Source organism: Macaca fascicularis, chromosome 16 (genome assembly GCF_037993035.2).
Source record: "Macaca fascicularis isolate 582-1 chromosome 16, T2T-MFA8v1.1".
In the NCBI taxonomy this organism is placed as follows: Eukaryota; Metazoa; Chordata; class Mammalia; order Primates; family Cercopithecidae; genus Macaca; species Macaca fascicularis.
The window spans coordinates 18782226-18809480 of record NC_088390.1 but is presented as its reverse complement, the minus strand read 5'-3'; the positions used below and the strand labels follow the sequence as shown (position 1 = coordinate 18809480).

General features: G+C 55.1%; 2 protein-coding genes across 6 annotated transcripts in view; one reads left to right on the top strand and one right to left on the bottom strand.

The window, feature by feature from the left end:
- FAM83G (family with sequence similarity 83 member G) overlaps positions 1 to 3507 on the top strand; it is a 34269-nt gene extending 30762 nt beyond the window's left edge. The window contains exon 6 of the mRNA XM_065532857.2: positions 532 to 3507. Within this exon, the coding sequence (XP_065388929.1) occupies positions 532 to 921 (390 nt within the window). The 3' untranslated portion in view covers positions 922 to 3507. The remainder of the gene's footprint in view (positions 1 to 531) is intronic.
- The window catches only part of SLC5A10 (solute carrier family 5 member 10), a 71586-nt gene extending 49130 nt beyond the window's left edge, over positions 1 to 22456 (bottom strand). For 2 of the 5 annotated variants that reach the window (XR_012425347.1, XM_005583089.5), the window contains exons 1-8: positions 20779 to 20930; positions 14000 to 14071; positions 13515 to 13619; positions 13116 to 13175; positions 12175 to 12279; positions 3124 to 3229; positions 2859 to 2939; positions 1062 to 1267 (exon numbers count right to left, since the gene is read on the bottom strand). Coding sequence is in view for 4 of the 5 variants with exons in the window: in XM_005583089.5 (XP_005583146.1) it covers positions 1062 to 1267; positions 2859 to 2939; positions 3124 to 3229; positions 12175 to 12279; positions 13116 to 13175; positions 13515 to 13619; positions 14000 to 14071; positions 20779 to 20889 (846 nt within the window). In the remaining variant the exon portion in view is untranslated. Of the gene's footprint in view, positions 1 to 1061; positions 1268 to 2858; positions 2940 to 3123; positions 3230 to 12174; positions 12280 to 13115; positions 13176 to 13468; positions 13620 to 13999; positions 14072 to 20778; positions 20931 to 21870 lie in introns of those variants that run through there. The other 3 variants (XM_065532858.2, XM_015437749.4, XM_074018737.1) reach the window with 3 other exon arrangements.
- Positions 22457 to 27255: the final 4799 nt, after the last annotated feature.

The window sequence follows — 27255 nt, the reverse complement described above, 5'->3', positions numbered from 1 at the left end:
TGGACAGTCGTGGGGCCTGTGGCCACTGCTTCCCAGACCTTTTCCCACACACATGCTCCCTGGAGCTGCCCACGGCCTTTGGGACAAGCAAAGCAAGGGCACCATGTGCTTCTGTCCAGAGACGGGAAGCAGTTCATCTGAGGTCACCTGGAGGGCTGGTGACAGGGTCTTGGGGGCAGGGCCAGAGTCACCCCCTGCACTCAACAGAAACTCCTGCATTGCTTTCGACAACCCCATTCAGCCCATTTCCAACCACGTCCAGGCTTGTGTCGAAATAGAGGAGGCTGGTGGGGGTGAGCTGGGAGGAAGCTGCCTTGCTACACCCACAAAGGGCAGGATTATTCCTATTACAGACAGGGGAACTGAGGCATCGAGTGATTAAACCAACTGGCCTAGGCCCACTAGCTGGTGAACGGCAGAGCCAGGAGGCGAACCCGGGCCTGCTGGCTCCTGTGTGCCTGAGCAGGGTCCTGTGCTGGGGCGGGGTTGGCCCTTCTCGCTCAGCCTCACTCTCTGCTCCCTCTCTTCCAGGCCCAGCAGTTTCATCATCACAGGGCCCCTGCCTCAGGGACTAGGGATAAAGACGGCTTCCCAGGACCCCCTAGGTACCGCTCTGCTGTTGATGGCGTCCAGAGCTCTACCAGAAACGCGGGCCCAGCCGTGGCCGGCCCCCACCGCTGGCAGGCCAAGGGAGGCCAGGTACCCCGCCTGCTGCCGGATCCTGGCAGCCCAAGACTGGCCCGAAATGCCCGCCCCTTGGCCGATGGCAAGGCCACCGAGGAGCATTCGAGTCCCTTCGGAATCCCATACTCCAAACTGTCTCAGTCGAAGCATCTAAAGGCCAGGACGGGTGGTAGCCAGTGGGCCTCATCTGATTCTAAACGGAGGGCTCAAGCCCCCCGGGACCGCAAAGACCCCTAGCAGCCTGTCCCAGCCTGGAGCCACACCTTCGGAGGCCCCAGCCCGGACTCATGATGCGGAGGGCAGACGGGCCACCTGGGCCTACCGGAGCCCGCTGGGACGGCAGGAAGGTGGGATGGGCGGGAGACGTTGGCACTCACCTGGTCGGTGCACCAGTACCAGGTGGCCATGATGGTCAGGCCAAAGGTCATCCCGGTCCACGGCAGGTCCCCTGTGTGGGGGTCTCGAAACATGTGCATGGCGTCTGCACGCGGCAGGTGGCAGGTGGTGTTGGCAATGGTCCTGGAGGGAATGGCCCGGGCATAGGCTGCCTCCAGCTGCCCGTAACCGCCGATCTGGTCGAAAGCTGGAGGGGTCAGGGTGGGACAGGGACAATTTGGTGGTTGGGGGGCCCTGACTCCCCGGGCTCCCCCTACCTTCATCTCACAGGAAACTTCCTGATGCACCAAACTAGGGTTTTTTTCCACCTCATCTTTCCCAGTGTTTGGAAAGGTGTGAGGGTAGAGGGGTTTTTTGTTTTTTTTTAAAGGTGTATTTGAATGACTATTTTATTTGTATTTAAAATAATACTATTAAGTGAGCATTTTGCACATGGGCACCCCAGTGTCCTGCTGGCCCGGCAGGAGTCACTGTTGGCCTCTGGACACCCATCAGCCTTGGGCAAGAGGTTCTCAGCCAGGTTTCTGATTGTCGATTCAAGGAAGCAACAGTAATTTTTCTTGACATTTGAGGACCTTCCTGAGGCTTCTAAAGTGTTCATCCTGATCACCTGAAGGGTGTGATTTTAGCAGAGCTGAGAGTGGCTGGTGGTGACGTGGCCCCAACCCCCTGAGGCACAGAGAAGAGGGAGACAGAGGTCCAGAGAGGGAGGGGGCCTCCATCAAGACCACACAGCCCATCTGGCGGCCTCAAGCCGGGCCTTTTTCCTCTCCAGTCCGGAACGCCTCACTCTTCCTGTCTACCTCGGGGTCAGGGCCTGGCATGGCCAAGCCCTGGCCCGTCTGTGTCTGTCACTCCCCTCCCTTCCAGACTGGGCCTGGCTGCTGGGATCCCTCTCATGAGGTGGGTCCTAGGGACACTAGAGCCCCTGGTCTGAGAGGAAGAAGCCGGGATGTAGGAAACTAGTTTCCACCCCAGGCCCCACTCCCTAGCCTTTTCCAAGTGGGACATGGAAGAGGCAGCCTGCTGCCTGGATGCTGGTCCCCCAGCATCACCGTTTCCATGGAGCACAGGCCAGGCTCTGTATTCAGACCAAGGGTTCGTGTGAGGCTCAGAGCAAATGAACAAGTGCCATTCAAGGGTTAGAAACTGCTCAACCACAGAGTCCCAGTGTCTGAGTCTGGAAGACTCTTTAGACATGTGTTCACTCTCTGCGGGGTCCTCCTGGCTCTGCTTACATACTTCCAGGGACTGTGAGCTCTGTCTCTCCGGGCAGCCCTGTGAGCTTCCTGTCTGTTCCAGACTAGTATTGCCAATATCTCCAAGCTCTCTTCTTTCCTCCTTGGCCTTTGTCCTGCAGGAGGTGGCATCACCTCTTGGGATTTTGTACATGCTTTTAAACAATTGGAGGAGCCGCCCAGGCAGTTTTGTGGTCTCCTGGTTGTGTGCCTTCACACCCGCCTACAGCCCCACCTCACCATCGAGCGCTGAGCCAATGTGGGTGTGGCTGGTCCTGAGTTCCTGAGTCAGCTCCTTGCCAGGGCCAGAGCTGGTAACAGCGGGGCAGTAGGGTGGGCAGCCTCTACCAGCCAGGGCAGTCACTGAGGGGCCAGCAGTGGGGCTGACTGTCTAGTGGCTCAACCTCCTGAACCCACCCACCCCCAGCGATGCTACCCAGAGCCCCAACAGCATGAGTCCTGCAGAGTGCCGGGCAGTGCCAGACTCCACAGGGCTTGCTGTGGGGATAGCCCCGCCATGGCCACAGACCTTGTCCTCACCTTTGATTGTCAGGATGACAGCCCCCACCACCATGATGAGCGTCTGCAGGGCATCCGTGTAGATTACAGCGGCCAGGCCCCCTGCCAGTGGAAGCAAGGTTGCTGGAGAGGGCACTGGCCCCAGGGAGGAAGGACACAGGGAGGAACTTCTGGGGCTCCTGCTGGGGCCACTTCCTGGGCTGCTCCCTCGGGCCTGTAGGAGAAGGTGGCCTTCTGCCCCTTTTACACGTCCCCTGGGTGGATCTCCCTGCTGTGGGCGCCATACCTGCGATGGTGTACAGGGCCGTGATGCCGAGCGTGAGGATGGTGGAGAGGTAGAAGTTCCAGCCCAGGCAGATGTGCACAAACAGAGCCCCCGCATACAGGTCCAGCTGCAGAGGGAGAGAGGCTTGTGTGGGTGGCTGAAGTCGCTGTTAGACCCAGGGCTCCAGCAAGCCACTCCCTAGGTGACCTCAGGCAAGGCCCTCTCTGGGCCTCAGTGGTCTGTGGATGAGGAAGGGAGACCCCCACTCGCCTGTCTGCCTGCATCACGGGGGCCATTGTGAGGTTGGGGGAAGAACTGGCCATGGAGAAGCTGCAAGCTTGTGTGGATGTCAGGGGACGTTACTGTTACTAATAAAGTCCAAAGTGGCCAATGCCCTTCCTGAAAGCAGCGTTGTTATTGAATCTGGCCCCTTCCCCAGGGGATAAAAGGTGGAGCCCTGTCCCCTCGGTTCCCAGGGGGACCTTGATGAGGAGTTTGTGAGGAGTCCGTGAAGACCAGTAGGCCTCAGGAAAAGTGTGTGCTGGGCGGGCCAGGAAACAGAGGGTCAGCCTTGCTTCCTGCCCCCACCCCCCGGTGGGTTTGGAACTGAAGCCTGGAGTGGCTCAGAGGCTGGGTCTCAGGCTGAAGCTGGTCTCCCACTGACTGAACACAGCCCCTGCCCTCGCAGAAGCTGGGACTGCTCCTCCTAAAGGCAGGAGTGTTAGCCTGGAGGCCAACCTCAGCCTGGCATGGGCCTCACAGACCAGAATCCCACCTTCCACCTGGCAGTGGGGGCCCAGAGAGAGGGAGGGCAGGACCCTGTTGTCTGGGACATGGGCTGGTAACAGGCTTCATCTTGCTCCACCCTGAGTTCCTAAATCTACCGCTCTGCTTTGACTCAGGAGATGCGAGATGAGCCAACACACAGCCTCTGGGGCCAGGAGCTTCCTGAGAAGGCCGGAGACCTGCGCTTCCTAGTGTGGGGACACATCTGCACGAGGCTCAGGAAGTGCAGGCCCCAGGCCCCTTTGAGCTCCCCCAGGCAGGGATCCCTGCCTCCCCCAGTCCCAGGGACACAGGGCCCAGGCGGGTTGGGATCTGGCTCCAAAGCCTGTGCTTCCTGTACCTCTCCCTCCAGGCGCCTCTCAACCTGTCTTAGAGAGACCAGCCAGTTTGGAAACTGGCCAGGGGCTTTCAGTAGAACCTCGGCCCCTTCTGGTCCTTATCTTTGGTTCTGTGTGTGTGTGTGTGTGTAGGAAGGGCAGGTGGTTCAGGGGAAGGTGTGGTGGGGGGTGGGGGCTTGATCTGCCTCCAGCCCAAGCAGAGAAGTGCAGAGGTGCTGAATATCAGAGCAGGACGGACTCTTCAAGCCGCTGCCCCATCAGACTAGAGGAGAAACTGAGGCCCCAGGAAGGGAAAGGACGTCCCCAAAGTCAGCCCCTAGTAGGTATCAGAGATTGGAGTTGCCAGGAGAGGGAAGGTCAAGAGGGACCAGGAGGCTTCTAGAAGGCCCACTACAGCAGCCTGCAAGCTTCTGTCCTAAAGTCACCGCTCCAGACTCCCGCTGGACCCTGGCTGCCTCTGGACAGAACCCAGGTCTGTGTGCCCGGCCTCTGGCTCTAGCCACGCCAGACATATGGCCCTTCATCCCATGCCCAGAACTTAGCTGCCTCCAGGTCTTTGCTCACCGGCTCACCAGATTCCCTCTGCCCTGGAACATCCCAGCCTCTGCTTCTCATCGTTCAAAACACAGCCATGCCAGCCCCTCTGCTCCTTGAGTTTATTGTTCATGCACCCTCCCTCCTGCCTGCCTCCCTCCTTCCTGCCCTTCCTTCCACGGCGGCAGGCCCCAAAGACTGAAGAGAAGTCCCGCAGGTGCAGGAACGGCAGGAGCAAGGGTGTGTGGTGGGCCTTTCACTGCTGTCTCCCCTATAGACTGGACCCTACATGGCATCCAGTGAAGGTTTGCTGCTGCTGCTGCTGCTGCTAGAGGCCCAGTAGGTGTGCAGTTGCCTGTAACTCCCAGGCAGCCCCCGGGTGAGGAAGTCAGACAACACCTAGCCCTATCCAACCCCTCCTGCAGCCTGAGCACTCTTCTCTGTGGGCCTGGGCAAGCTTCAGCCTGACAGACGCCAAGAGCCACACAGCCCTGGCTCTGTGTCCCTGGTCTGCTGTGTCCCAGCCGCATGGCTTTGAGCAGGCCACTTTACCCCCTAAACCTCAGTGCCCCTGATCTGTGACATGGGGAAGTGGGTGTGGAGCACACATAGCCAGCCACCCAGCCCCTCCATACCTGCCGGCACCCTGCAGCCCCTCCACCCCCTCATCTTGGCACGGGATGGCCCCTGGGACCATCTGAGATAGCCAACTCTCCTCTGTGCCTCCCTCCCCAGTGACCCAGGAGCAACTGCAGCCTTTTTTAATTTTGAGACGGAGTCTTGCTCTATCGCCTAGGCTGGAGTGCAGTGGCGCGATCTCGGCTCACTGCAACCTCTGCCTCCCAGATTCAAGCGATTCTCCTGCCTCAGCCTCCTGAGTAGCTGGGACTACAGGTGTGCGTCATCACGCCCGGCTAATTTTGTATTTTTTTTTTTTTTTTTGAGGCGGAGTCTCGCTCTGTAGCCCGGTCTGGAGTGCAGTGGCCGGATCTCAGCTCACTGCAAGCTCCGCCTCCCAGGTTTACGCCATTCTCCTGCCTCAGCCTCCCGAGTAGCTGGGACTACAGGCGCCCGCCACCTCGCCCGGCTAGTTTTTTGTATTTTTTAGTAGAGACGGGGTTTCACGGTGTTCGCCAGGATGGTCTCGATCTCCTGACCTCGTGATCCACCCGTCTCGGCCTCCCAAAGTGCTGGGATTACAGGCTTGAGCCACCACGCCCGGCCTAATTTTGTATTTTTGTAGAGATGGGGTTTTGCCATGTTGGCCAGGCTGGTCTCGAACTCCTGACCTCAGGTGATCCACCCACCTCGGCCTCCCAAAGTGCTGAGATTACAGGTGTGAGCCACCGCGCCCAGCCCAGAGTCTATTCCAGCTCCTAGAAGGCACAGATGGGGAGGTCAAGGCCCGAAGGGCAGAGGAACTTGCCCACGGAGGCAAAACACTGAGAACAAAATCAACAAGACTGCACCCGGGAACAGCATCCCGAGGAAGGGCCACTCCTGGGGCACAGGTCAAACCAGGACCTCACTCTAGGCCGCCACCCATGGGGCTGGAGCTACTGGTCCACTCCCAGCTCTGTTCAGAGGCGCCCGCCTGCTCCTGTGATGTGGCCCCACACTCACCCTGCACAAAGTGTCCTGTCCACCTCCCTGCTCCTTCCTCCCCACGCAGGACCCCCACAGCTCCTCCCTTCATCTTGTACCCAGAAACCCTGCCGGTCCTTCACGGCCCTGGCTGTCCCCCAGGATGCCCTGCTGACTGGCCACTTTTGACAAGTGACAAATGTGCCTCTGGGCCACATGCCGCCCTGATGTCTTTCAGGTCTCCCCCATCCTACCCGGTGGGTGTGATAATCCCCTCCACTCCACCGTGGGGAGCACCTGGGCATGGAGAAGTGAAATGACTCTGTCAAAGTCCCACCGTCCTAAGAGGTGGCCCCAAGGACGTGCCCTTCCTGCTGGCTGACCCCGGGGCCTTCAAGGTCCTGGGGAGGAACCTCATGGCAGGGGCCCTCCCAGAGAGCGCACGCTGTTGGCAGAAGGCCACTCCTCTCCTGGCACCATCTAGCCATCACTGGGGGCTTGCAAGGGCGGAAGCCCCATACACAAGGAGGGAGCAAGGCTGAGAGAGGACGTGTGGGCCATGTGGTGCAGGATGGGGCTGATCTGGTGGGCTCTGCACAGCTGAGAACCCCAAGCTCCCCATGTGCATGAAGGAGCCTCACTCCATCTCCCAGTCGATGGAAACCGTTCACTCCAGGACATGTCTGAGGCCGAAGAAGGCTGGAGACCGGCCCTGGTGCTCCAGCTGCCCTGTCCTGGGCCCCTGCCCTGCCCCCTCTTGGCTACCTTCCCACATGGAACTTTTTTTTTTTTTTTTTTTTTTGAGACAGAGTCTCACTCTGTCGCCCAGGCTGGAGTGCAGCGGCCGGATCTCAGCTCACTGCAAGTTTCGCCTCCCGGGTTCACGCCATTCTCCTGCCTCAGCCTCCCGAGTAGCTGGGACTACAGGCGTCTGCCACATCGCCCGGCTAGTTTTTTTGTATTTTTTTTTTAGTAGAGACGGGGTTTCACCATGTTAGCCAGGATGGTCTCGATCTCCTGACCTCGTGATCCACCCGTCTCGGCCTCCCAAAGTGCTGGGATTACAGGCTTGAGCCACCGCGCCCGGCCAACCCGGCTAGTTTTTTGTATTTTTAGTAGAGATGGGGTTTCACTGTGTTAGCCAGGATGGTCTTGATCTCCTGACCTCGTGATCCGCCCGTCTCGGCCTCCCAAAGTGCTGGGATTACAGGCTTGAGCCACCGCGCCCGGCCCCCACATGGAACTTGTATCTCCCATCCTTGGGGGGACAGCAGAGAAGCTGGGCTGAGCCCTGCACTGGCAGTAGGAGTTGACTATGATTTCTCCCAAATCTTTTTGGTGTCCTCTGCCCCTGAGCCTTGCCCATTTCCATGGAGGCCATCATCGTCCTCCGGGGCTCCCCCTTGCCACACTCCCCGCCTCTGACCCACAGGCCGCTACTGTGGATTCCCTCTCCAAAACACATACCCACTCCCCGAAACCTCTACTGACCCCATCCTAGGCCCAGTCCCCTTGCCAGCCCCTCACTGGTCCCTCCTGCACTTGGCTTGTGCAAGGAAAACCTGGGGCTCTGCATTTCTGTTTTGTTTTTGTTTTTGTTTTTAAAAAAACCTCTGCCTCCCAGGTTCAAATGATTCTCCTGCCTCAGCCTCCCTAGTAGCTGGGATTACAGGTGTGTGCCACCACGCCTGGCTAACTTTTTGTATTTTTAGTAGAAACAGGGTTTCACCATGTTGGCCAGGCTGGTCTCGAACTCCTGACCTCAGGTGATCCCCCAGCTTGGCCTCCCAAAGTGCTGGGATTACAGGTGTGAGCCACTGCGCCCGGCCAGGTTCTGCATTTCTACCATTCCAGGAGTAAGGTGCACCCCCACCCGGCAGAGGCCCTGTCCAGAGGCTCTGAGTGGTCCCCACTGCCTCTCTGCTCTTGGTCATCGCTACCCCTCCATATCCCTACGCAGCCCCAGCCCCACCAGCTTCCTGCTCCTGGACTTGCCAAGCTCTTTCCCTGAGGCTGCAGCAAGGCTGGCATTTCCACCCCAGACTGCGCTGTCTCCAGTGAGCCCAATCCCTGATCCTGTCTCCCCATTTCTGCCCCACCCCCCTACCGTGCTTACTTCTTTTATCACACACTTTTACCGTTTCTTATGATTTCCTTGGTCTGTTTCCTTACCCCGTCTAGATGTCTAGAAAGCATCTATGGCTGTGGGGGGCTCACCCAGGGCCTGGCACACAGTAGGTGCACAGTAAGTAGGCGCTTTCCATAGGGCAGGGAGTGGCAGCCCAGAACCCGCAGGCCAGGCCCAGTCATGCCTTGCAGTATCGTCTGCAGGCACTTTCAGGCCCCAGGGGCAGAGCTGAGGAGTGAGGACAGAGACCATGTGGTCTGTGAAGCTGAAAATATTTCCTCTCGGGCCCTTTGCAGAAAAAACGAGCTGACCCCTGGCACAGATTCTCTCACCTAGACCCACGAGGCATGCGGGCCGCCCTGGGGATGTGCCAGTGAGCAAGGGAACCAACAGAGCACACAGCCAGCAGGCATTCCCGGCCCATGGGGGTAGAGCGAGGTAGGGGGCTGGCCCGCGGGGACGGGGGTGAAGATGGAGGGAATGGAAAAACTTGAGGGACATGAGGGAGCCACGTGGATATCCAGGCAGAAGGTTCCAGGCAGAGGCCACAGCAAATGCAAAGGCCTCGAGGTAGGAACATGCCTGGTGTGTCCATGGAAGCGCAGAGGCCAGTGTGGCTGGAGCGGGTGGGGGCAACAGGGCGAGGGAGGGGTGAGGTCAGTGAGGGCGCAAAGCGACCCCGTGGAGGACCTTTACTGCAAGTGGCGTGGGACATCGCGCCCGGTTCCAGAGGCTAAATGACTGGCTAGAGCCCCACAGTGATGGAGCTGGATTTGGGTCCCTTCGTCTGAGGGTCAGGGTGGTGATTCTCCATGTCCTGCCATCGCGGGTCCTCCTGTGGGCCAGTGCCCCTGCCTGAGGGATGGCAGCAGGCACCCTAAGATCTCTGTCTACACAGGCAGCGGCTGGGACAGGTGCTGGACGCGCAGACACATGAGGCATTCCTGGGGCACAGCCCAGTGAGGTCAGGACCTCTGGGGACCGCCTGGGCGCGTGCACTTCAAACAGCCAGGGTACCAGTCCTCTTGCAGCCAAGCCCAGCAATTAGCGTTCCTCAAGCTTCGTCCTCTGCTTCATCCAGGCAGCCCCAGCATTGGTTCTGAAGCCCAGCCTTGATGTGAGTGGGTGCTCACTGCTTTATAGTTGGGTACACTGAATCACTCCCATCACAAAGTGGAGTTTGAAGGGCCATGTCCTGGCTGCTTCAGGGCAGCAGGGCCGAGGTTGGGCCTCTTGGCTGGGAGGCACAGGCCTGGGTTCTAACAGTAGTCCCTGCCTGACTCGCTGTGACCTGGACCTCAGTTGTGTCATCTGTAAACTCGGAGAGCCGGACAAGATTGTCCCTAAGATCCTCTCACTTCACTGAGCTCTTCCTTCTGCTTTTTTTTTTTTTTTTTTTTGGAGACTCAGCTCACTGTAACCTCCACCTCCCCAGTTCAAGTAGTTCTCCTGCCTCAGCCTCCTGAGTAGCTGGGACTACAGGCACACGTCACTACATGTGGCTAATTTTGTGCATTTTAGTAGAGATGGAGTTTCACCGTGTTGCCCGGGCTAGTCTTTAACTCCTGAGCTCAGGCAATCCGCCCGCCTCAGCCTCCCAAAGTGCTAGGATTACAGGCGCCAGCCACCGTGCAGGCCCCCTCTGCCTTTCTAGAAGTCCCGCCCAAGCCATCCACTTTCAGGACCCTCCGAGTGTGAGGTATAAGCTCCACCGCAGAGAAGCCAGCAGGGTGAAACCCTGTGCCCGCGGCTCAGCCTCCCTCCCTCACCAGACCTACCTGGGGCCTCCTCACAGGCCTGGCCTCCTCTTGTCTCTCTCCCCTCCAGTCCACCCTCTGGAAGATTCCAGAGAGCACAAAGTACAAACACGACCATGTCACTATCCTACTTAAAACACCACCCCTGTTCCACTTGGGCTCCCTGGATACTTCAACCTCTTACAATTAAACCTCCCTCACCTCCTCTCTCACTGCAGGCCAGACGCTGAAAGCTGGCAGCTAAGAGGCAAACGTGGCAACGGGCCTGTCGTGTGTGAATGCTGAGGCATGTTCTCTGGTTTGCTTTTGTCCCCACTACTGCCTGTTACTCACTCCCAGCTTCTCCCCACACTGTTCTTTATCTGGTCCCCAGAGGTGTCTGACTTAGTGATCCCTACAGTCTAGGGCTCCAGACCCGACCACCCCGAGACACATCCTGCCTCTTCTCACCTCTCTGTCATTTGCTCCTGTCCCCCATCGGCATCCCTGTTTCCATCAGAGCCCAACTTAAATGCCACCCCCAGCAAGCCCCACTGTGTCCTCTTCTGAGCTTCATGCCTGTCCCATGCATCCATCTATTTCTCACTGCAGTGCGAGCCCCTGGCAGGCCGGGGCCAGGTCTTGTTTATTTCTGTATCTCTGGCTTCCAGGGAGGTGGCTGGCATGGGGTGGGGTGGAGATCAAGAAATGTGGGAGAGGAAGGGAGAATATGAGTGGAAAACTCTAAACTCAGCCTTAAGGGCAGGCCAAGGCCAAGTCCCTCCGGACTCTAAAGGGCTCCCAGAGAAAGCAAACCTCCTAGAGTACACCAAGGGCATCTGGCGAAGACTGTGGCCCAGGGTTTGCTGCTGGCCACCCCTGAGACCTGCCCACAAGAAGGATGAGACACTCTGGGAACCCCCTCAGAGTCACCCAGCAACGCCAGTGCAGATGGAGGCCCAGTGGGGGCTCTGGATGGACCCTTTCAGGGTCCTCTTTCCAGGTAATCCTGCCCACAGCTCCTGGTTGGCCAGCGAGGCCTCTACCTCTCCTGCGCCTGCATTCCCTCCACTAAATCGATGCCTCTTCTGGGGTTTCCTAGTCCCAGAGCTGAATGAAGACGGCCCAGGAGGCCGTTTGCCTCTGAGGGAAAGCCGGGCCTCACAGAGCACTTCCCACAGACACAGCAGCCCTCACCGGCCTCACAGGAACCCTGGGAGACAGGGTCAGCTGCCCCTCCTTACAAGGGAGGAGCCCCAGGCACAGGGACCCTTGGGGGTCTCAGGGGCTAGTGTCGGCCCCCTCAGAATCAGGCAGCCCCAGGACTCAAGCCCCTTCAGAAGCCTGGGGCTGGATGAAGCTGGCTGCCCCCAGGGACTTGGAGTGAGAGCGAAAGGCCTGGTGTTGCCACAAGGTCACCAGGAGGGTTGGGATAATCTTCCCCTCCCTGGGCCTTAGTTTCCCTCTCTGTAAAGTCAGAGGCTTGGACAAGATGAGCTCTATGCTTCTGACATTCAAGGTGTGTTCCTCCTCTTAATATGCCAATGGGGCAGGGCCAGGCCCCCAAGGATAGGTGTCAGTGATGGAGCCCACCAGCCTTGGGGCGAGAGGCAGGTCAGCTCAGTGCAGACCAGACAGGGCCAAGACCACGTGGGCTTTTGGCGCCCCCTAGTGGGAGGTCCTGGCTCACCCCCGTGTCGGCCCCAGTGCTGACCTCAGACCATCCTAACACCCTGCGTCAGAGCAGAAGTCAGCAGGTTGTGTTCTGTCCCTGACTAGGGAGCTCTGGACCACCTGTCCAGACTCGCTGCGTGACCCCAGGTAAGTCATTGCCCCTCTCTGGGCCTCAGTCTGCCCAGCTGTGAAACAAGGCAGAGATGAATGAGAAGACGTCAGGTCCACTTGAGGGGCTCACAGATTGAGGGTGTTTCCAGGCTATGCCAGCAGGGAGCGGGGGGCAGCTCACCGATATCTTGGTGAAGACAGACAGTAGCAGGGACAGGACAGACAGGTACATGCGGATCCGCTGGCCTCCATAGCGCTTCTGAATGTACTCAGGTAAGGTGACGATCTGGGGAGGCACATGGGTAGGGGCTAAGCATCCCCCAGATGATGCCCAGCGCTCCAGACAGGGCCTGTCTCAGTCACTCTGCCTCTCCCACCGCCACAAAGCAGCTGTGAGCCTCTCAAGGGCAAGGCCCAGGCACTGACCCCTTACAGCCTCCGCACCCGGCCTTGAAGCCCAGGCTGCTCCAGCTGCGTCCCGAGGGTGCCAGGCAGGGGAGTGGCAGGCTGAGATCCCAAGACTGGCTCTTTAGGGCCGAGACGAGGAATGGATTGGAGGGGCCGTGGCTGGAGACAGAGGGACAAGTTTAGAGGCTGTTTTGACAAATCCAGGTGCACTATGATGAGGCTGGATGAGGGAGATGGCTGTGAGGGGCAGAGCTGGGGACAGGCTGAGAGACATCTGGGAAGTGGAGTTGACTGGACTTAGTGGCTGCATGGCCAGGGCTGAAGGAGTGGGCAGAGTCGAGGATGGTGCAGCCAGGTGTGCCATTCAGGCATGCCACCCAGGTGTACAGCCCAGGTATGCCACCCAGGTGTGTGGGCCAGGTGTGCAAACCAGGTGCATGGCCCAGGTGTGCAGCCTATGTGCCCTGCTGGATGGGACATTGTTCCTGAGATGCAGCACTCAGGGCCATGGAAACCAGCCAACACAGCACCCAGGCTGAGGTCCAAGGGGACCCACCTTAGTGGGTTGATACAAATGTTAGTTGGGCTAATAGCAAACCCAGCCCTAAGAGTTCACCAAGTCCTGATGTGAGGCCACGGTGGTCCTGTCCATTACTACCATCAACTTGGACCAAGGCCCAGCCCCCCGGTTGGAGGCCTCATGAGTAGACTCACCTCTGAGGAGATGTAGATGGGCACAAACACCCACGCCAGTGCCAGCAGCACGTACGTGGCCTGTGGGGACAGAGGCAGGTGAGGACTGCAGGTGCAGCTCCCACAGCTCTGCTCCAGAGACACAGCAGACAGAGCCATCTGGTGGCCTGGCTTCCCCCCGCCCCTCCTGACTTGCCATGAGATCCTGGGTGGCTTCTTCCCCTCTCTGAGTCTGGGGAAAGGCCCACAGCTCCCTGCCAGTCATGCCATCCAGCACCTTGGTATTCTGAAGACAGGATTTGGCCCAGAGCCCACCTGGACATGGGCTGACACCAGCCACTGGGAGCTGCCCCCCTCCAGGGCTGTGGCCGCACCTTGTGCCCTGGCTCTCCCACAGGCTGCCCGTCCTCCAGGACTCACATTCCACTCGAAGCCTGCCACGGCCAGACCTCCTGCCGCGCCTGAGCCTGCCAGTCCAATGAAGAGGCCAGAGCCCTCGCTGCTGGCGAAGAGGGAGGCTCCGATCTGGAGGAGAGAAAGGGAAACGCATCAGAGGCAGGCTCCCTGCACCGGCCCCATCCTGGGCCTGACAGCTTCTCCTTCATCCTCACAAACCTAAGCGGCATCCTAGCCTCACCTCATGGATGAGGAGCCCAGGGTGTGAGTTCTACCCATGACTAGCTGCACAGCTAAGGAGTGGATGTAAGTTTCACACTCCAAAGCCCCTGCCCCTTACACAATTTCTAGCAGCTCAGACCTATGCCCCTCACTTGGGGACCTCCTGCCCGCCTCCGGCCTGTTCCACTGAATTGGACTGGCTCAGAGATGCAAGTGCCAGGTGACCTAGAGATCAGACACAGCTCCACGGACAAAATGGGGTGTGTGAGAAGTCAGGGTGCACTCACCGGCCACCACGTCATGTCCCGGCCTGCTAGGAAGTAGCCATTCACCGTGTTCCTGCTGGCCCGACAAGAGGACTGCAAGAAGAGAAAGACGAGACAGAAGTTGGAAGCCCGTGCACTGCTGGTGGGAAGTAGAATGGGACTGCTGCTGCAGAAACGGCGTGGCAGCTCCTCAAAAAGTTACGCACAGAATCACCATATGACCCAGAAGTTCCACTCCTAGGTGCATGTCCAAGAGAACTGAAAATACACATCCACTCAAAAACTTGTACACGAACGTTCATAGCAGCATTATTCATGATAGCCAAAAGTGAAAACAACCAACATTTCTGTTGACTGATGAGTAAATAAACAAAATGTGGTGTATCCTATATAAAGGAATATTATTCAGTCTTCAATAGGAATGAAGTTCTGCTGGGTGCCGTAGCTCATACCTGTAATCCCAGCACTTTGGGAGGCTGAGGCAAGTAGATCACTTGAGCCGAACAGTTTGAGACCAGACTGGGCAACATAGTGAGACCCTAGGTCTAAAAAAAACGCAGGGTGTGGTGGCACACGCCTGTGGCCCCAGCTACTTAGGAGGCTGAGGTGGGAGAATCACTTGAGCCCAGGAGGTGGATGATGCAGTGAGTAGTGACTGTGCCACTGCACTCCAGCCTGAGCAACAGAGTGAAATCCTATCTCAAAAAACAACAACAGATATCTTGGGAATGAAGCTCTGATGCATGCCCAACTTGGATGGACCTTGACAACACGATGCTTCATCAACAGAGACAGACACAAAAGGCCACGAACTGTATGATTCCATTTATATGAAATGTTCAGAACAGCCACATTTATAGAGATAGAAAACAGATGAGTGGTTGCCAGGGGCTGGGGGGCAGGAAGAACGGTGCTTGACTGCTTATGGGGACAGGGTATCCATTTGGAGTGATGAAAATGTTTTGGAGCTAGCTACAGGTAATGGTTGCCCAACATTGCAAATGTACGAAATGCCATGAATTGCACACTTTAAAATGGTTAAAATGGGCAGGCACGGTGTCTCACGCCTGTAATCCCAGCACTATGGGAGGCCGAGGTGGATGGATCACGAGGTTGAGATCGAGACCATCCTGGCCAACATGGTGAAACCCTGTCTTTACTAAAAACACAAAAATTAGCTGGGCGAGGTGGCAGGCGCCTGTAGTCCCAGCTACTCGGGAGGCTGAGGCAGGAGAATTGCTTGAACCCGGGAGGTGGAGGTTGCAGTGAGCCGAGACTGCGCCACTGCACTCCAGCCTGGTGACAGAGTGAGACTCCGTCTCTAAATAAATAAACAAATTAAAATTGTTAAAATGATGAATTGTATATTATGTAAATTTCATCTCAACTTTTATAAAAAGAACAGAAGCAGTCAGTTCCTTACCCACGTATTCCCACATGCCTTTGGTTTCGGGGGAGTGTAGAATTTTGTCCTCCATGTAGATGGAATAAAAAAATCTGCAATCAGAATGTCTGGGAGTAAAATCCTGTCTTCTCTGCTTCCTGGCCATGTTACCTTGGGCAAGTTACTGAACGCATGTGCCTTGGTTTCTTCCTCTGTAACATGGTCCTAAGAAGTTCTTCCTTCATGAATTTTGTTTTGTTTTGTTTTTTGACAGAGTTTCACTCCATCACCCAGGCTGGAATGCAGTGACAGGATCTCAGCTCACTGCGATGTTCACCTCCGGGGTTTGAGCGATTCTCCTGCCTCAGCCTCCAGAGTAGCTAGGATTACAGGTGCACACCACCACACCTGGCTAATTTTTTGTGTTTTTGGTAGAGAGGGGGTTTCGCTATGTTGGCCAGGCTGGTCTCTAATTCCTGACCTCATGTGATCCACCTGCGTTGGCTTCCCAACGCTCAGAGGGTTTTTATGAGCTTTAGTGGGTTAATACATGTAGCATGCTGAGAATGGTGCCTGGCATCTGGTAAGTGTTCGATAAGGGTCAGTGAGTACATGGATTTTTCTTTTCTTTTTTTTTTTGAGACGGAGTCTTGCACTGTCGCCCAGGCTGGAGTGCAGTGGGGTGATCTCGGCTCACTTCAAGCTCCGCCTCCTGGGTTCACACCATTCTCCTGCCTCAGCCTCCCGAGTAGCTGGGACCACAGGCGCCCGCCACCACGCCCGGCTAATTTTTTGTATTTTTAGTAGAGACAGGGTTTCACCATGTTGGCCAGGATGGTCTCAATCTTCTGACTTCGTGATCCGCCCGCCTAGGTCTCCCAAAGTGCTGGGATTACAGGCATGAGCCACTGCGCCTGGCTGGTACATGGATTTTTCAAGCCCCTCCTTAGTGCTATTTGGATGGGAGAAATTGAAGTTAAATCATCTGGGCATGGTGGCTCATGCCTGTAATCTCAATACTTTGGGAGGCCAACAAAGGAGGGTTGCTCAAGCCAGGGATTCAAGACCAGCCTGGGCAACATAGTGGGACTCTGTCTCTATAAAAAGTTTTAAAATTAGTTGGACATGGTGGTGCATGCTTGTAACCCCAGCTACTCGAGAGGCTGAGGTAGGAGGATCACTTGAGCCCAGGAAGTCAAGGCTGCAGTGAGCCGCAATGGCGCCACTGCCCTCCAGCCTGGGCTGCAGAGCAAGACTGTGTCTCAAAAAAGAAAAAAAAGAAAAAAGAAAGAAAAAAGGAAAAAACAGAAGAATTTGAAAAGAGGGGCACAGGACAGGTATTTAGACATAGATTTTATATTTCTTTTCAGAACATACATAAGGCTGGATCACAAAATATATCCATCAATATGCAGGTCTCTTTCTTCCCGCATTAATTGCCCTGCCCTATACTCAAGATGATTAGGCTTCATTGTATGGACTCACCATTCAAAGTTTTATTTATCTATTATTTATTTATGTATTTATGTATTTATTTTTGAGACCGAGTTTCGCTCTCGTTGCCCAGGCTGGAGTGCAATGGCACGATCTTGGCTCACTGCAACCTCTGCCTCCTGGGTTCAAGTGATTCTCCTGCCTTAGCCTCCCTAATAGCTGGGATTACAGGCATGTGCCACCACGCCTAGCTAATTTTGTATTTTTAGTGGAGACAGAGTTTCTCCATGTTGGTCAGGCTGGTCTCGAACTCCCAACCTCAGGTGATCCGCCTGCCTCGATCTCCCAAAGTGCTGGGATTACAGGCATGAGCCACCGCGCCTGGCCTATTTTTTTTTTTTTTTAAGACAGGGTCTCATTATGTTGCCCAGGCTGGTCTTGAACTCCTGGGCTCATGTGGTCTCCCCGTCTCAGCTTCCTGAGTAGCAGGAACCACGTGGACACCACCACACCCAGTTCAGAACTTTTGATGTGGCTCCTGAATGTTTCTCTCCAGCTCCAGCTCCAGCTCCAGCTCCCACCACTTTCTCTTTGTGTGCTGTGATCTTGCCATACTACATGTAGCATAGTCTGAAGGCTCACCATCTTGGCCCGGATGGCCATATCCAGATGTGTACGGGGTGCACTGCACAACTTCAGAGCATCTATGGTTACGGCCAGTGCTTTTTCCTGACACTTCTCATCTTTCAAGCCTATAGTGGGCATTGTCAGTTGCCTTCTTATATCCAGGGCTCTGGGGGCTGCTGGCAGTTGTTGGGGGCCACATGTACCCATTTAAGGCTCCCCAAGGACCCCCTATGCCAGAGTTGGCTTCAACTGCTTGAGCTGTGTGGAGTTCTTAGTCCTCACAACAGCTCTTACGAAGTAGGTGCCATGTTACCAATGAGGAACCTGATGGTGTCAGAGATGAAAACATACCCATCTAGCAAGTGGCGCAGCCTGGATTTTAACTCAGGCTCAATCACTGGGCTGGTCATTTCACATCAGGAAATGAGGGGAGCTGGCTTAGGACAGAGCTACACATGGATGGAGGCTAAGAGAACCACAGTGAGGTGTAGCCGTATCCTTAATAATGCTGTGAACCTGGATCATACTGCACCTGAAGCCCTTTCTGTTGCTGGACGCAATTACATTTCCTGTATTCTTTTTTTTTTTTTTTTTTTTTGAGACAAACTTTCACTCTTTTGCTCACGCTGGAGTGCAGTGGTGTGATTTCAGCTCACTGCAACCTCTGCCTTCTGGTTTCAAGCGATTCTCCTGCCTCAGCTTCCCGAGTAGCTGGGATTACAGGCACCCGACTAATTTTTGCATTATTAGTAGAGATGGGGTTTCATCATGCTGGCCAGGCTGGTCTCGAGCTCCTGCCCTCGTGATCCGCCCGCCTCAGCCTTCCAAAGTGCTGGAATTACAGGAGTGAGCCACTGCGCCCGCCCTACATTTCCTATAATCTTCGAGCTCATTTGAAAGTAGTTTTCTGTCACTTGTTAACAGATATTTTAATGAATGCAAAGGCTCAGCTCAAAGTCCCCTCCTCCAGGAACATTTCTTCCTTAAAGGCTCCCGCCGCAGACTCTCCCAGGCCCACCATCTAAACATCTTTGCAGGGCTGCACCTGCCTGGCTTGCTCTGTCTGCTTCTCCCTGTGGGATGCAGCTCCAGCATCCTCCCTGTCTGGTTCTGATCTTTTCTGGATGTGCTCACTGCTCTCTGGCTAGCCACTCCCCACCGGGCCAGCCTGGCCTGCTTGGAGGGACAGGGCAGAAATCCTACAGCCCTACTGCCAGGGGCACCAACCTGCAAACAGCAAGGCTGAGCTAGGAGAGGTGGGTCATGGGCAACAAGGGCTGGTGACCCAAGTCACTGTGCTACAAAGGGCCTGGCCTCAGGTGCCCAGAACATCTTTCTTAGACGTGCACTTCTGACGAAATACCCCACCTGTGCTAGCCAGGACAGCCTTGTCTCCCCTCCTCTTTCCCTCTCAGATCTTACCTGGCCCTTACCTCCCCTCATCCAGAAACCCTCCACTGACTGTTCTGCCCCACGTGGGCACCTCTTCCACTGAATTCTAGCCACCAACTCTCACAGGAATATAGCACATTACAGTTTGCAACAGATTTTCACTTCTATTGGCCCCTTGCTCCTTGGAACAGCCCTGAGATGTGGGCTGCACAGAAACCCACATTGCGTGTTTGAGGAAACTGAAGACCACAGAGGTTAAGTGACTTAAGTACACAGAGCAGAGCCGAGACTTGAACTCGGCTTTGCCGATGGCCAGCACTGGGCTACTTGTAAGTTAATATTTAATCACATACAGGTTGAGGAGCCCTTATCCGAAATATTTGGAACCAGAAGAGTTTTGAATTTCAGACTCTTTCAGATTTGGGGATATTTGCAGAATACCTGCCCGTTAAGCATCCCCAACCCAAACATCTAAAATCTGAGATGCTCCAATGAGCATTTGCTTTGAGCATCATGTTGATGTTCTAAAAATGTTTCAGATTTTGGGATTTAGATTTTTGAAATCCAACCTGTGATAATTAATTTTAATGACTGCGGCTGCTACTATTATAATCACCACTGCTACAACCACCACCACCACCACCACCACCACTACCACTGTAGAACCAATGGCAGCAGCAAGGTCTGGTCCTGTGCGGGCCTCTTGATAGCAGACCTCACCCCAGGTAGGTGGTGTCTCCATGTCACAGATCAGAACACTGAGGCCCAAAAAACTAAGGGGACGTGACCAGTCTCCTGTTTGCCAGGCCTTCGTGCTTAGGCCAGGGGTTATGGTAGATAAGAAGGGATACTCGGCCGGGTGCGGTGGCTCTCGCCTGTAATGCCAGCACTTTGAGAGGCCAAGGTGGTCAAATCCTGAGGTCAGGAGTTCAAGACCAGCCTGGCCAACATGGTGAAACCCTGTATCTACTAAAAATACAAAAAATTACCTGGGCGTGGTGGTGGACGCCTGTAATCCCAGCTACTTGGGAGGCTGAGACGGGAGAATTGTTGGAACCCAGGAGGTGGAGGTTGCAGTGAGCCAAGATAGCACCACTGTACTCCTACCCGGGTGACAGTGCTAGACTCCGTCTCAGTTAAAAAAAAAAAAAAGAAGAAGGAGTACTCATTCTCCCCAGGAGACTGTCAGGGCTCAGGGATGCCAGCCTGGGGACCTCTGGGACTAAGGAAGTGGAGCCCAACCTCCAGGCACTAAGCGTGGAGCAGGTGACCTGGACCAGGCTGTGGCCACCTTCCCTCAGGAAGGCTTCCATGATAGACCAAAGGGGAGCTCTTCCCTTGCCGCAGGGCCAGAGCCTTGGCTTCTCCATCGGCACATGAGACAGCCTGTCTCCAAGGGCCCCGCTGCGCCTGGAATCTGTGCGTGGGGTCAGATCACTGCTCACTTCTCACTCTTACGAAAGGAGAAAGAACCGGCTTATGATCTAGAGCTAGGCCACAGGATGTGAGTCCCAGGGAGCTTGTTAAAAATAAAGACCCCTAGCTCCCAGGGCCCTCCCTTCCTCCGGATTCTGATCCAGCAGTTCTGGGTGCAGCCAGGGAATCCCTGGGAGCCTGTTGTTCAAGCAGATGGGAGTCACTGACACCATGGAGACTGGGACCAGGAGGCTGATGGCCACACCCAAGGACTCCAACTGGGCAGCAGCACAAAAGCCCAGTTACCTGTTCCAGAGACCTTCCTTCTCCTCACTTTACAGACGGAGATGCCATTACCCAACTAGAGAAAGGGGCTTGGTCAAGGTCTCCAAGCAAATCTGCCCCAGGCTGGGAGGAGGACCACAGGATCACCAGGCCACCAGGTGGGACCAATGCTGACACCATAGGGACATGCTGGACCCCGGTTCCCATCCCAAGCACCCGCCCTGAGAGCCCAGTTGGCCGCCACCACCACAGTTCCCCTTACCCATATGCCCACGGCCACATTCAGAGCAAAATACACGGTGATGACAATGATGTCAGCCACGCTTAGCTGCGTCCCGGGAGCATGGAGGTCGCTGGTGGAGTTGGCGGCCATGGCTGTCCTGCCGCAGGCACTAGGTCCAAGCCCGAGGGACTGAGGGGCAAACCAGGTCAGAAAGGACTTCCTGGCAGGGAGCTAATTGATCATTAAACCGAGCGGACAGTGGCATCTCCAGCCCATGGTGTGGCTGCGTGCAGGGCAGCTGCGTCACCATGCCGTTCGGCTTCCTCATCCCATAGTGGGGAGCAGATCTCAGAGTGTAGGAGTCAGGGAGGCTGGGAGAAGCGAGTGGGAGGAGGAGGGGAGGGAGCCTCCTTTGAAGGGGTGGCCTGCCCCTCCACACCTGTGGGCGAGGTGGAACGAGAGACTTGAGAAAAGAAATAAGACACGGAGACAAAGTATAGAGAAAGAAAAGCGGGGGCCCAGGGGACCGGCGCTCAGCTTACAGAGGACCCACGCCGGCACCGGCCTCTGAGTTCCCTTAGTATTTATAGATAATTATCTTTACCATCTTAAAGATAAGGGAGTGGCAGGACAATAGAATCCTTTTTAGGGAGGAAATCAGCAGTAAGACGTAAGAACAAGGATCTCTGTGACATGAATAAGTTTAAAGGAAAATCCTTTTAGCAGCATTGTTTCATCCTATCACATGGGGATAAACCTTGGACAATACCTAGCTTTTCTAGGAACAAAGACGCACCCTGCACGCCCAAAATCCATTAAACCTTGAGTTACCACAGCACATGTCTCTTGCAAGGACAAGGTTAGGGGTAGGGTCACAGATTAACAACATCTCAAATACAGAACAAAATGGAGTCTCTTATGTCTACTTCTTTCTATATAGACACAGTAACAGGCTGATCTCTTTCTTTTCCCCACATCCTTGAACTCGGAGGGGGCTTGGGGAAAATTAACTGTGTTTAGTGGACCCAGGAGCAAACCAAATAGTCCCAGAAAGGCTGGGTTGCTTAATGGGTGGCTTCAGCTATATCTAATTTGTATAAGAAGCATAGAGCGTCGGGACGAATGCCTTACCTCTGAAGACACTGCCGTGGTGGGCAGCCATGTCCTCCCTTGGCCATCGGGCTGTGAGTGGACTGAGCAAGGCTTAGGAGGGTGACACCTGCATTATGGCTCACTTCCAGCCAACACAGCTCAGGCTCAGAGACAGCCCTGTGTTGCACAATAAAGTCCTGCTGCCAACGTTTCTGCTGTCTTTTTCTAGACCGGTGAAACAGCCCCAAGCCCCTCAACTTGATCATCCATTCTGCCCCTGCCCCCAGTGTCTGCTTGGGACCACAGAGGGACCCAATGTCTATCAAACACCAAGGACCATGCGTGGCTGTTCTGCACATGATCCCATTTCACGCTCCCAGCAGCCACGCCGAGTAGGCAATGTCTCATCCCACTCAAAGAAATGGCCATCCGCTGTTACACAGCCGTTGAAGACACAGAGCAGGTTTCAGTGCAGATGTGGCCCCACCGTCTCCACCGCAGTGACAGTGACAGTTCCATTTGGATTCCATCAGAGTGGGATGCTTGCTCACTAATTCTATCAGTGTACACAGCAGGGCTGGCTGGCAGTCTCACACCTCTGCTCAGTGACATGACTTTGCAAAGCATTTGCAGTTTAACCAGACAAGCAACACTTCCAGAAGTGTTAATGAGTGAGCGACTGCCACCAGGAACACGCTGGCCTGCAAACCCAGCCAGCCTGTTACTGGATAACCCTGAGGTGCAGGTAAAAATTAATCACCTCGGCCAGGCGCAGTGGCTCATGCTTTTGGGGGGCTCATGCCTTTAGGAGGCCAAGGCGGGTGCATCGCCTGAGGTCAGGAGTTTGAGACCAGCCTGGCCAACATGGCGAAACCCCGTCTCTACTAAAATTACAAAAATTAGCCGGGCATGGTCGTACGTGCCTGTAATCCCAGCTACTTGGGAGGCTGAGACAGGAGAATTGCTTGAACTCAGGAGGTAGAGGTTGCAGCAAACCAAGATTGCGCCATTGCACTCCAGCCTGGGTGACAGAGGGAGACACCATCTCACAAAACAAACAACAACAACAAAAAAACCCAGTTAATCCCCTCACATACAGGGCTAGGTAGAAGAAGGAAGGGAAAAAGGAAGTCACTGCTGAGAGAACCCACAGGCAGGCTCAACTGCCTGCCATCTCCCTTTGCCTCCGGCCAGCCAGTCTCAGATGGTGTTTACTTCCCAAGCCATTGCTCGAAATGTGTTATAAAATAAAAGACTGCTTTGCACTGATCAGAAGGACCCAGCTGGAAGGATCCACACTTATCCAACCTATCTCATTAAGATAGAGTAGTTGTACCAGCAGCATTGGCTCTGAGAGCCTTGGCTAGGTCTCAGAAGGAAATAAACCACTTAGTGATAATTGCCGTCTTTGGATCAAAAGTCCTAGGGATTTTTGCCCCTGAGTTTAAAGGGAAAAAAAAAAAACAATGAAAAAAGAGAAAAAAATGCCTGGGGAAAGAAAGCACCAGTAAAGGTGCTCTTTTTTTTTTTTTTTTTGAGACGGAGTCTTGCTCTGTCACCCAGGCTGGAGTGCAGTGGCCAGATCTCAGCTCACTGCAAGCTCCGCCTCCCGGGTTCACGCCCTTCTCCTGCCTCAACCTCCCGAGTAGCTGGGACTACAGGCGCCCGCCACCTCGCCCAGCTAGTTTTTTGTATTTTTTAGTAGAGACGGGGTTTCACCATGTTAGCCAGGATGGTCTCGATCTCCTGACTTTGTGATCCACCTGTCTCGGCCTCCCAAAGTGCTGGGATTACAGGCTTGAGCCACCGCGCCCGGCCAAAGGTGCTCTTAAGGGCCTGAGACTGATTTGTTGAAGGACGGGAACAGGAGGAGGGTGGTGGCGGAGGACATGGAGGGAGAAGTACCAAACAAGCCCAGCCATGTCTGCGGAAGATGAAATGCCACCTGGAACCCAATCACACCCACATTCCCACCCCACCTGACCCAGCAGGGTCACCTTTTCACTCACCCCAAGAAAGATGGAGACCGTTCTAGCTGAGAAGTCATCCGTACCACCCCCCTCTAAGCCGCTTCCATTCCCAGAAGAAGTCCCTCAGACTCATAAGAACCAGGAACGGGACGTGGAGGGGTCAGCGGAGCCTAAGCGGGATGACTGGAGCCATTTGTATCTTGTGTATGGGGGACATCTATGAGTTCATGAGTTTCTTTCTTAAGTGTTTCAGAATTGTGACCAAGGCGTGACCAACCGTGGGATGAGCTGGGCAGCACTGGAACGGACCGCACGTGAGTGAAGGGAGCCCACGGTCATCTGTGGCAGCTTGCAGCGAACCCCTCCAGGGCCTCTCTCTGCCTGCCTGCCAGGTCTAGTTCCAGCTTATCTGTTGCTCCTGCTTTTGCAATAAGCACAAGACTGATCATTTATTCCTGCTAAGTATTGTCTGCCTGTCTGCCCTGATGGAAACACTCCCCAACAGTCCCAAGCTGCAAGGGCAAGGGTGCCCAGGGCAGCCAAAAAGTTTGGAAATTTCCTACATAACCACCCAGAGAAGGTGGTGAGTGAATTATGAGACCTCCAAACCATGCAACACCATGACCATTGAAAAGATGAGGTGGCTTTATATAATGGCATGGAAGGATGATATACTTGTTTTTTTGTTTTGTTTTGTTTTGTTTTGTTTTGAGACGGAGTCTCGCTCTGTCGCCCAGGCTGGAGTGCAGTGGCCGGATCTCGGCTCACTGCAAGCTCTGCCTCCCAGGTTTACGCCATTCTCCTGCCTCAGCCTCCCAAGTAGCTGGGACTACAGGCGCCCGCCACCTCGCCCGGCTAGTTTTTTGTATTTTTTAGTAGAGATGGGGTTTCACCGTGTTAGCCAGGATGGTCTCGATGACTTCATGATCCGCCCGTCTCAGCCTCCCAAAGTGCTGGGATTACAGGCTTGAGCCACCGCACCCGGCCAAGGATGATATACTTGTAAGTGAAAAAAGCAAGCTACAGAATATAGATCTATATCCATGTTTATCCTCTCATTATGTACAATGTAAGGTGCTGAACAGTCACAGTGTTTTGAAGGACACACACCAAACTGCTAAGGAGAGGAGAAAGGAGAATTATCACTTTTTTTTTTTTTTTTTTTTTTTTTTTGAGACAAGGTCTGGCTCTATTGCTCAGGCTGGAGTGCAGTGGTGCAATCACAGTCTCAGCCTCCTGGGCTCAAGCGATCCTCCTACCTCAGCCCCCCAAGTAGCTGGGACCACAAGCATGCACCACCATAGCCAGCAAAGTTTTGTGTTTTTTTGTAGAGACAGGGTCTCACCATGTTACCCAGGCTGTTCTCAAACTCCTGGGTTCAAGCAGCCTTCCAAAGTGCTGGGATTACAGGCGTGAGCCACTGTGTCTGGCCCAAGTTATCACTTTTTACGCTCTGGTGTGGGTTGGGCTTTTTTGTAAGACCTCTGACCTTGGCCTTGGTTTAGACCAGCAAGCTGACCCCCAGGGGTGCCCCCGACGCTGCCTGGGCTCCCCTCACCAGCCAGGTCAGGCAGGTTCCTGCCACTGATAGGGAGGCTCAAGGACAGTGTTGCCAGGTGCTTTGTGAAGGGTGGTGGGTCCTGGACAACCATTTCCTGAATGCTCACCTGCCCACCTGTCCTGGGCACCTGCATCTGCGTTGGTTGGTCACCTCCCAGCAGCCCTTCCAGGTGACCTTCACTTCCCTCCACGCCGCTGCTCTGCTGGCCGAGTACCACGTTCTCACATCCAGGTACCCTCTTGACTACTCCCCTTGAGGGCTTCAGGTTTGAGAATCCACCCTCCATCACTCCCCATCCACCCCCCCACCTCCCAAAGCTCAGTGGGCTCGGCTGGGACCCCAGGGGCCAGCCCACAGCCTCATCTTTACCACGGTTACGGACGCCTACTGAGCGGTCCCATGTGTGCACGCATGGTCCACCCTCAACTCTCCCAACTCTTTGAAGGATGGAAAATCTGAGGCACAGAGAAAGAGAGGAACTTGCTCGAGGTCACACAGCAACTAAGAGACAGGGGAGGACTTTGAACCCAAATTGTCCAGCTCTTGAATCTGCCCTTTTAATATTAAACTCTAACACCCAGCATGGCTCATGACAGGTATTCAGTGGGAATGAATGACTGCCCCCCTCAGCCCCTGGGGTCCCAGCCAAGCCCAGGGAGCTTGGGGAGAGGGTGGGTTTGGGCGGGCAGTGATGGAGGTTGGACTGTCCAGCCTCAGGCCCTCGGGGGGAGTGGTCAAGCGGGCACCTGGATGGGAGAACCCGGAGCTCAGCCAGCAGAGTAACAGAGTGGAGGGAAGTGAAGGCAGCCGGGAAGGGCTGCTGGGAGGTAACGGAACCGATGCAGACCAGGCGCCCAGCACGGGCGGAGAGGGACGGATCACCGGCCTCCAGTCTTATTCTTTTGAATCTGCCCGCCATGCACAGAATGTCAGAACACCCTAAAAGCCTAACCCTGGACATGACACGCCTGTTTCAAACTTACCTTCAACGGCCTTTACTGCTCCAGAGATTGAATGCAAGGCCTTGGGCTCGGCACCAGGGGCCCTGGAACCTAGCCCTGCCCCCACCCAGCTCTAGTTCCTGCTGCCCCCAGTTCCTCCCTGGGTGTCCTCAAGTCCCCCTACCTCTCAGTCTGCTTGGTGAACTGGTACTTATCCTTCAAGATGGAACTGAAACATCACTGTCTCTGTGAAGGCTTCCTTGGCTCCTCCCTCTTCTGGGCCTCCCTGGCCCTGCTGGGCTCGTGGCTGTGCCACCACATGACACGGTAGTATCTGCCCCCACCCCCCCGCCACCCCGCTCCTCTGGTGACCGACACAGGGTCTCCCCTCACCACGTCACTGCAGGAGGTCCAAGGAGCCCAGGGAACTGAGGAATCTTCAGATGCTGGGGCCGCTGAGGCCCTTCAATCCCAGAAGCCTCTTTTCTTTCTCTTTTCTTTTTTTTTTTTTTTTTTGAGACGAAGTCTCGCTCTGTCTTGCTCTGTCGCCCAGGTTGGAGTGCAGTGGCACTGCACTGGGCTCACTGCAAGCTCCACTTCCCGGGTTCACACCATTCTCCAGCCTCAGCCTCCCAAATAGTTGGGACTACAGGCGCCCACCACCACGCCCAGCTAATTTTTTATTTGTAGTTTTAGTAGAGACCGTGTTAGCCAGGATGGTCTCGATCTCCTGACCTCGTGATCTGCCTGTCTCAGCCTCCCAAAGTGCTGAGATTACAGACGTGAGCCACCACGCCTGGCCCGCCTATTCTTTTTTTTTTTTTTTTAAATCATTATCGAGGGAGAACACTAACATAATGTTTTTATCATTATCGAGGGAGAACTTAACATCTGTCATTTTAATCCCTTTAAAGTGTACAAGTCTGTCGCTTCCAGCACCTTCACAATGCTG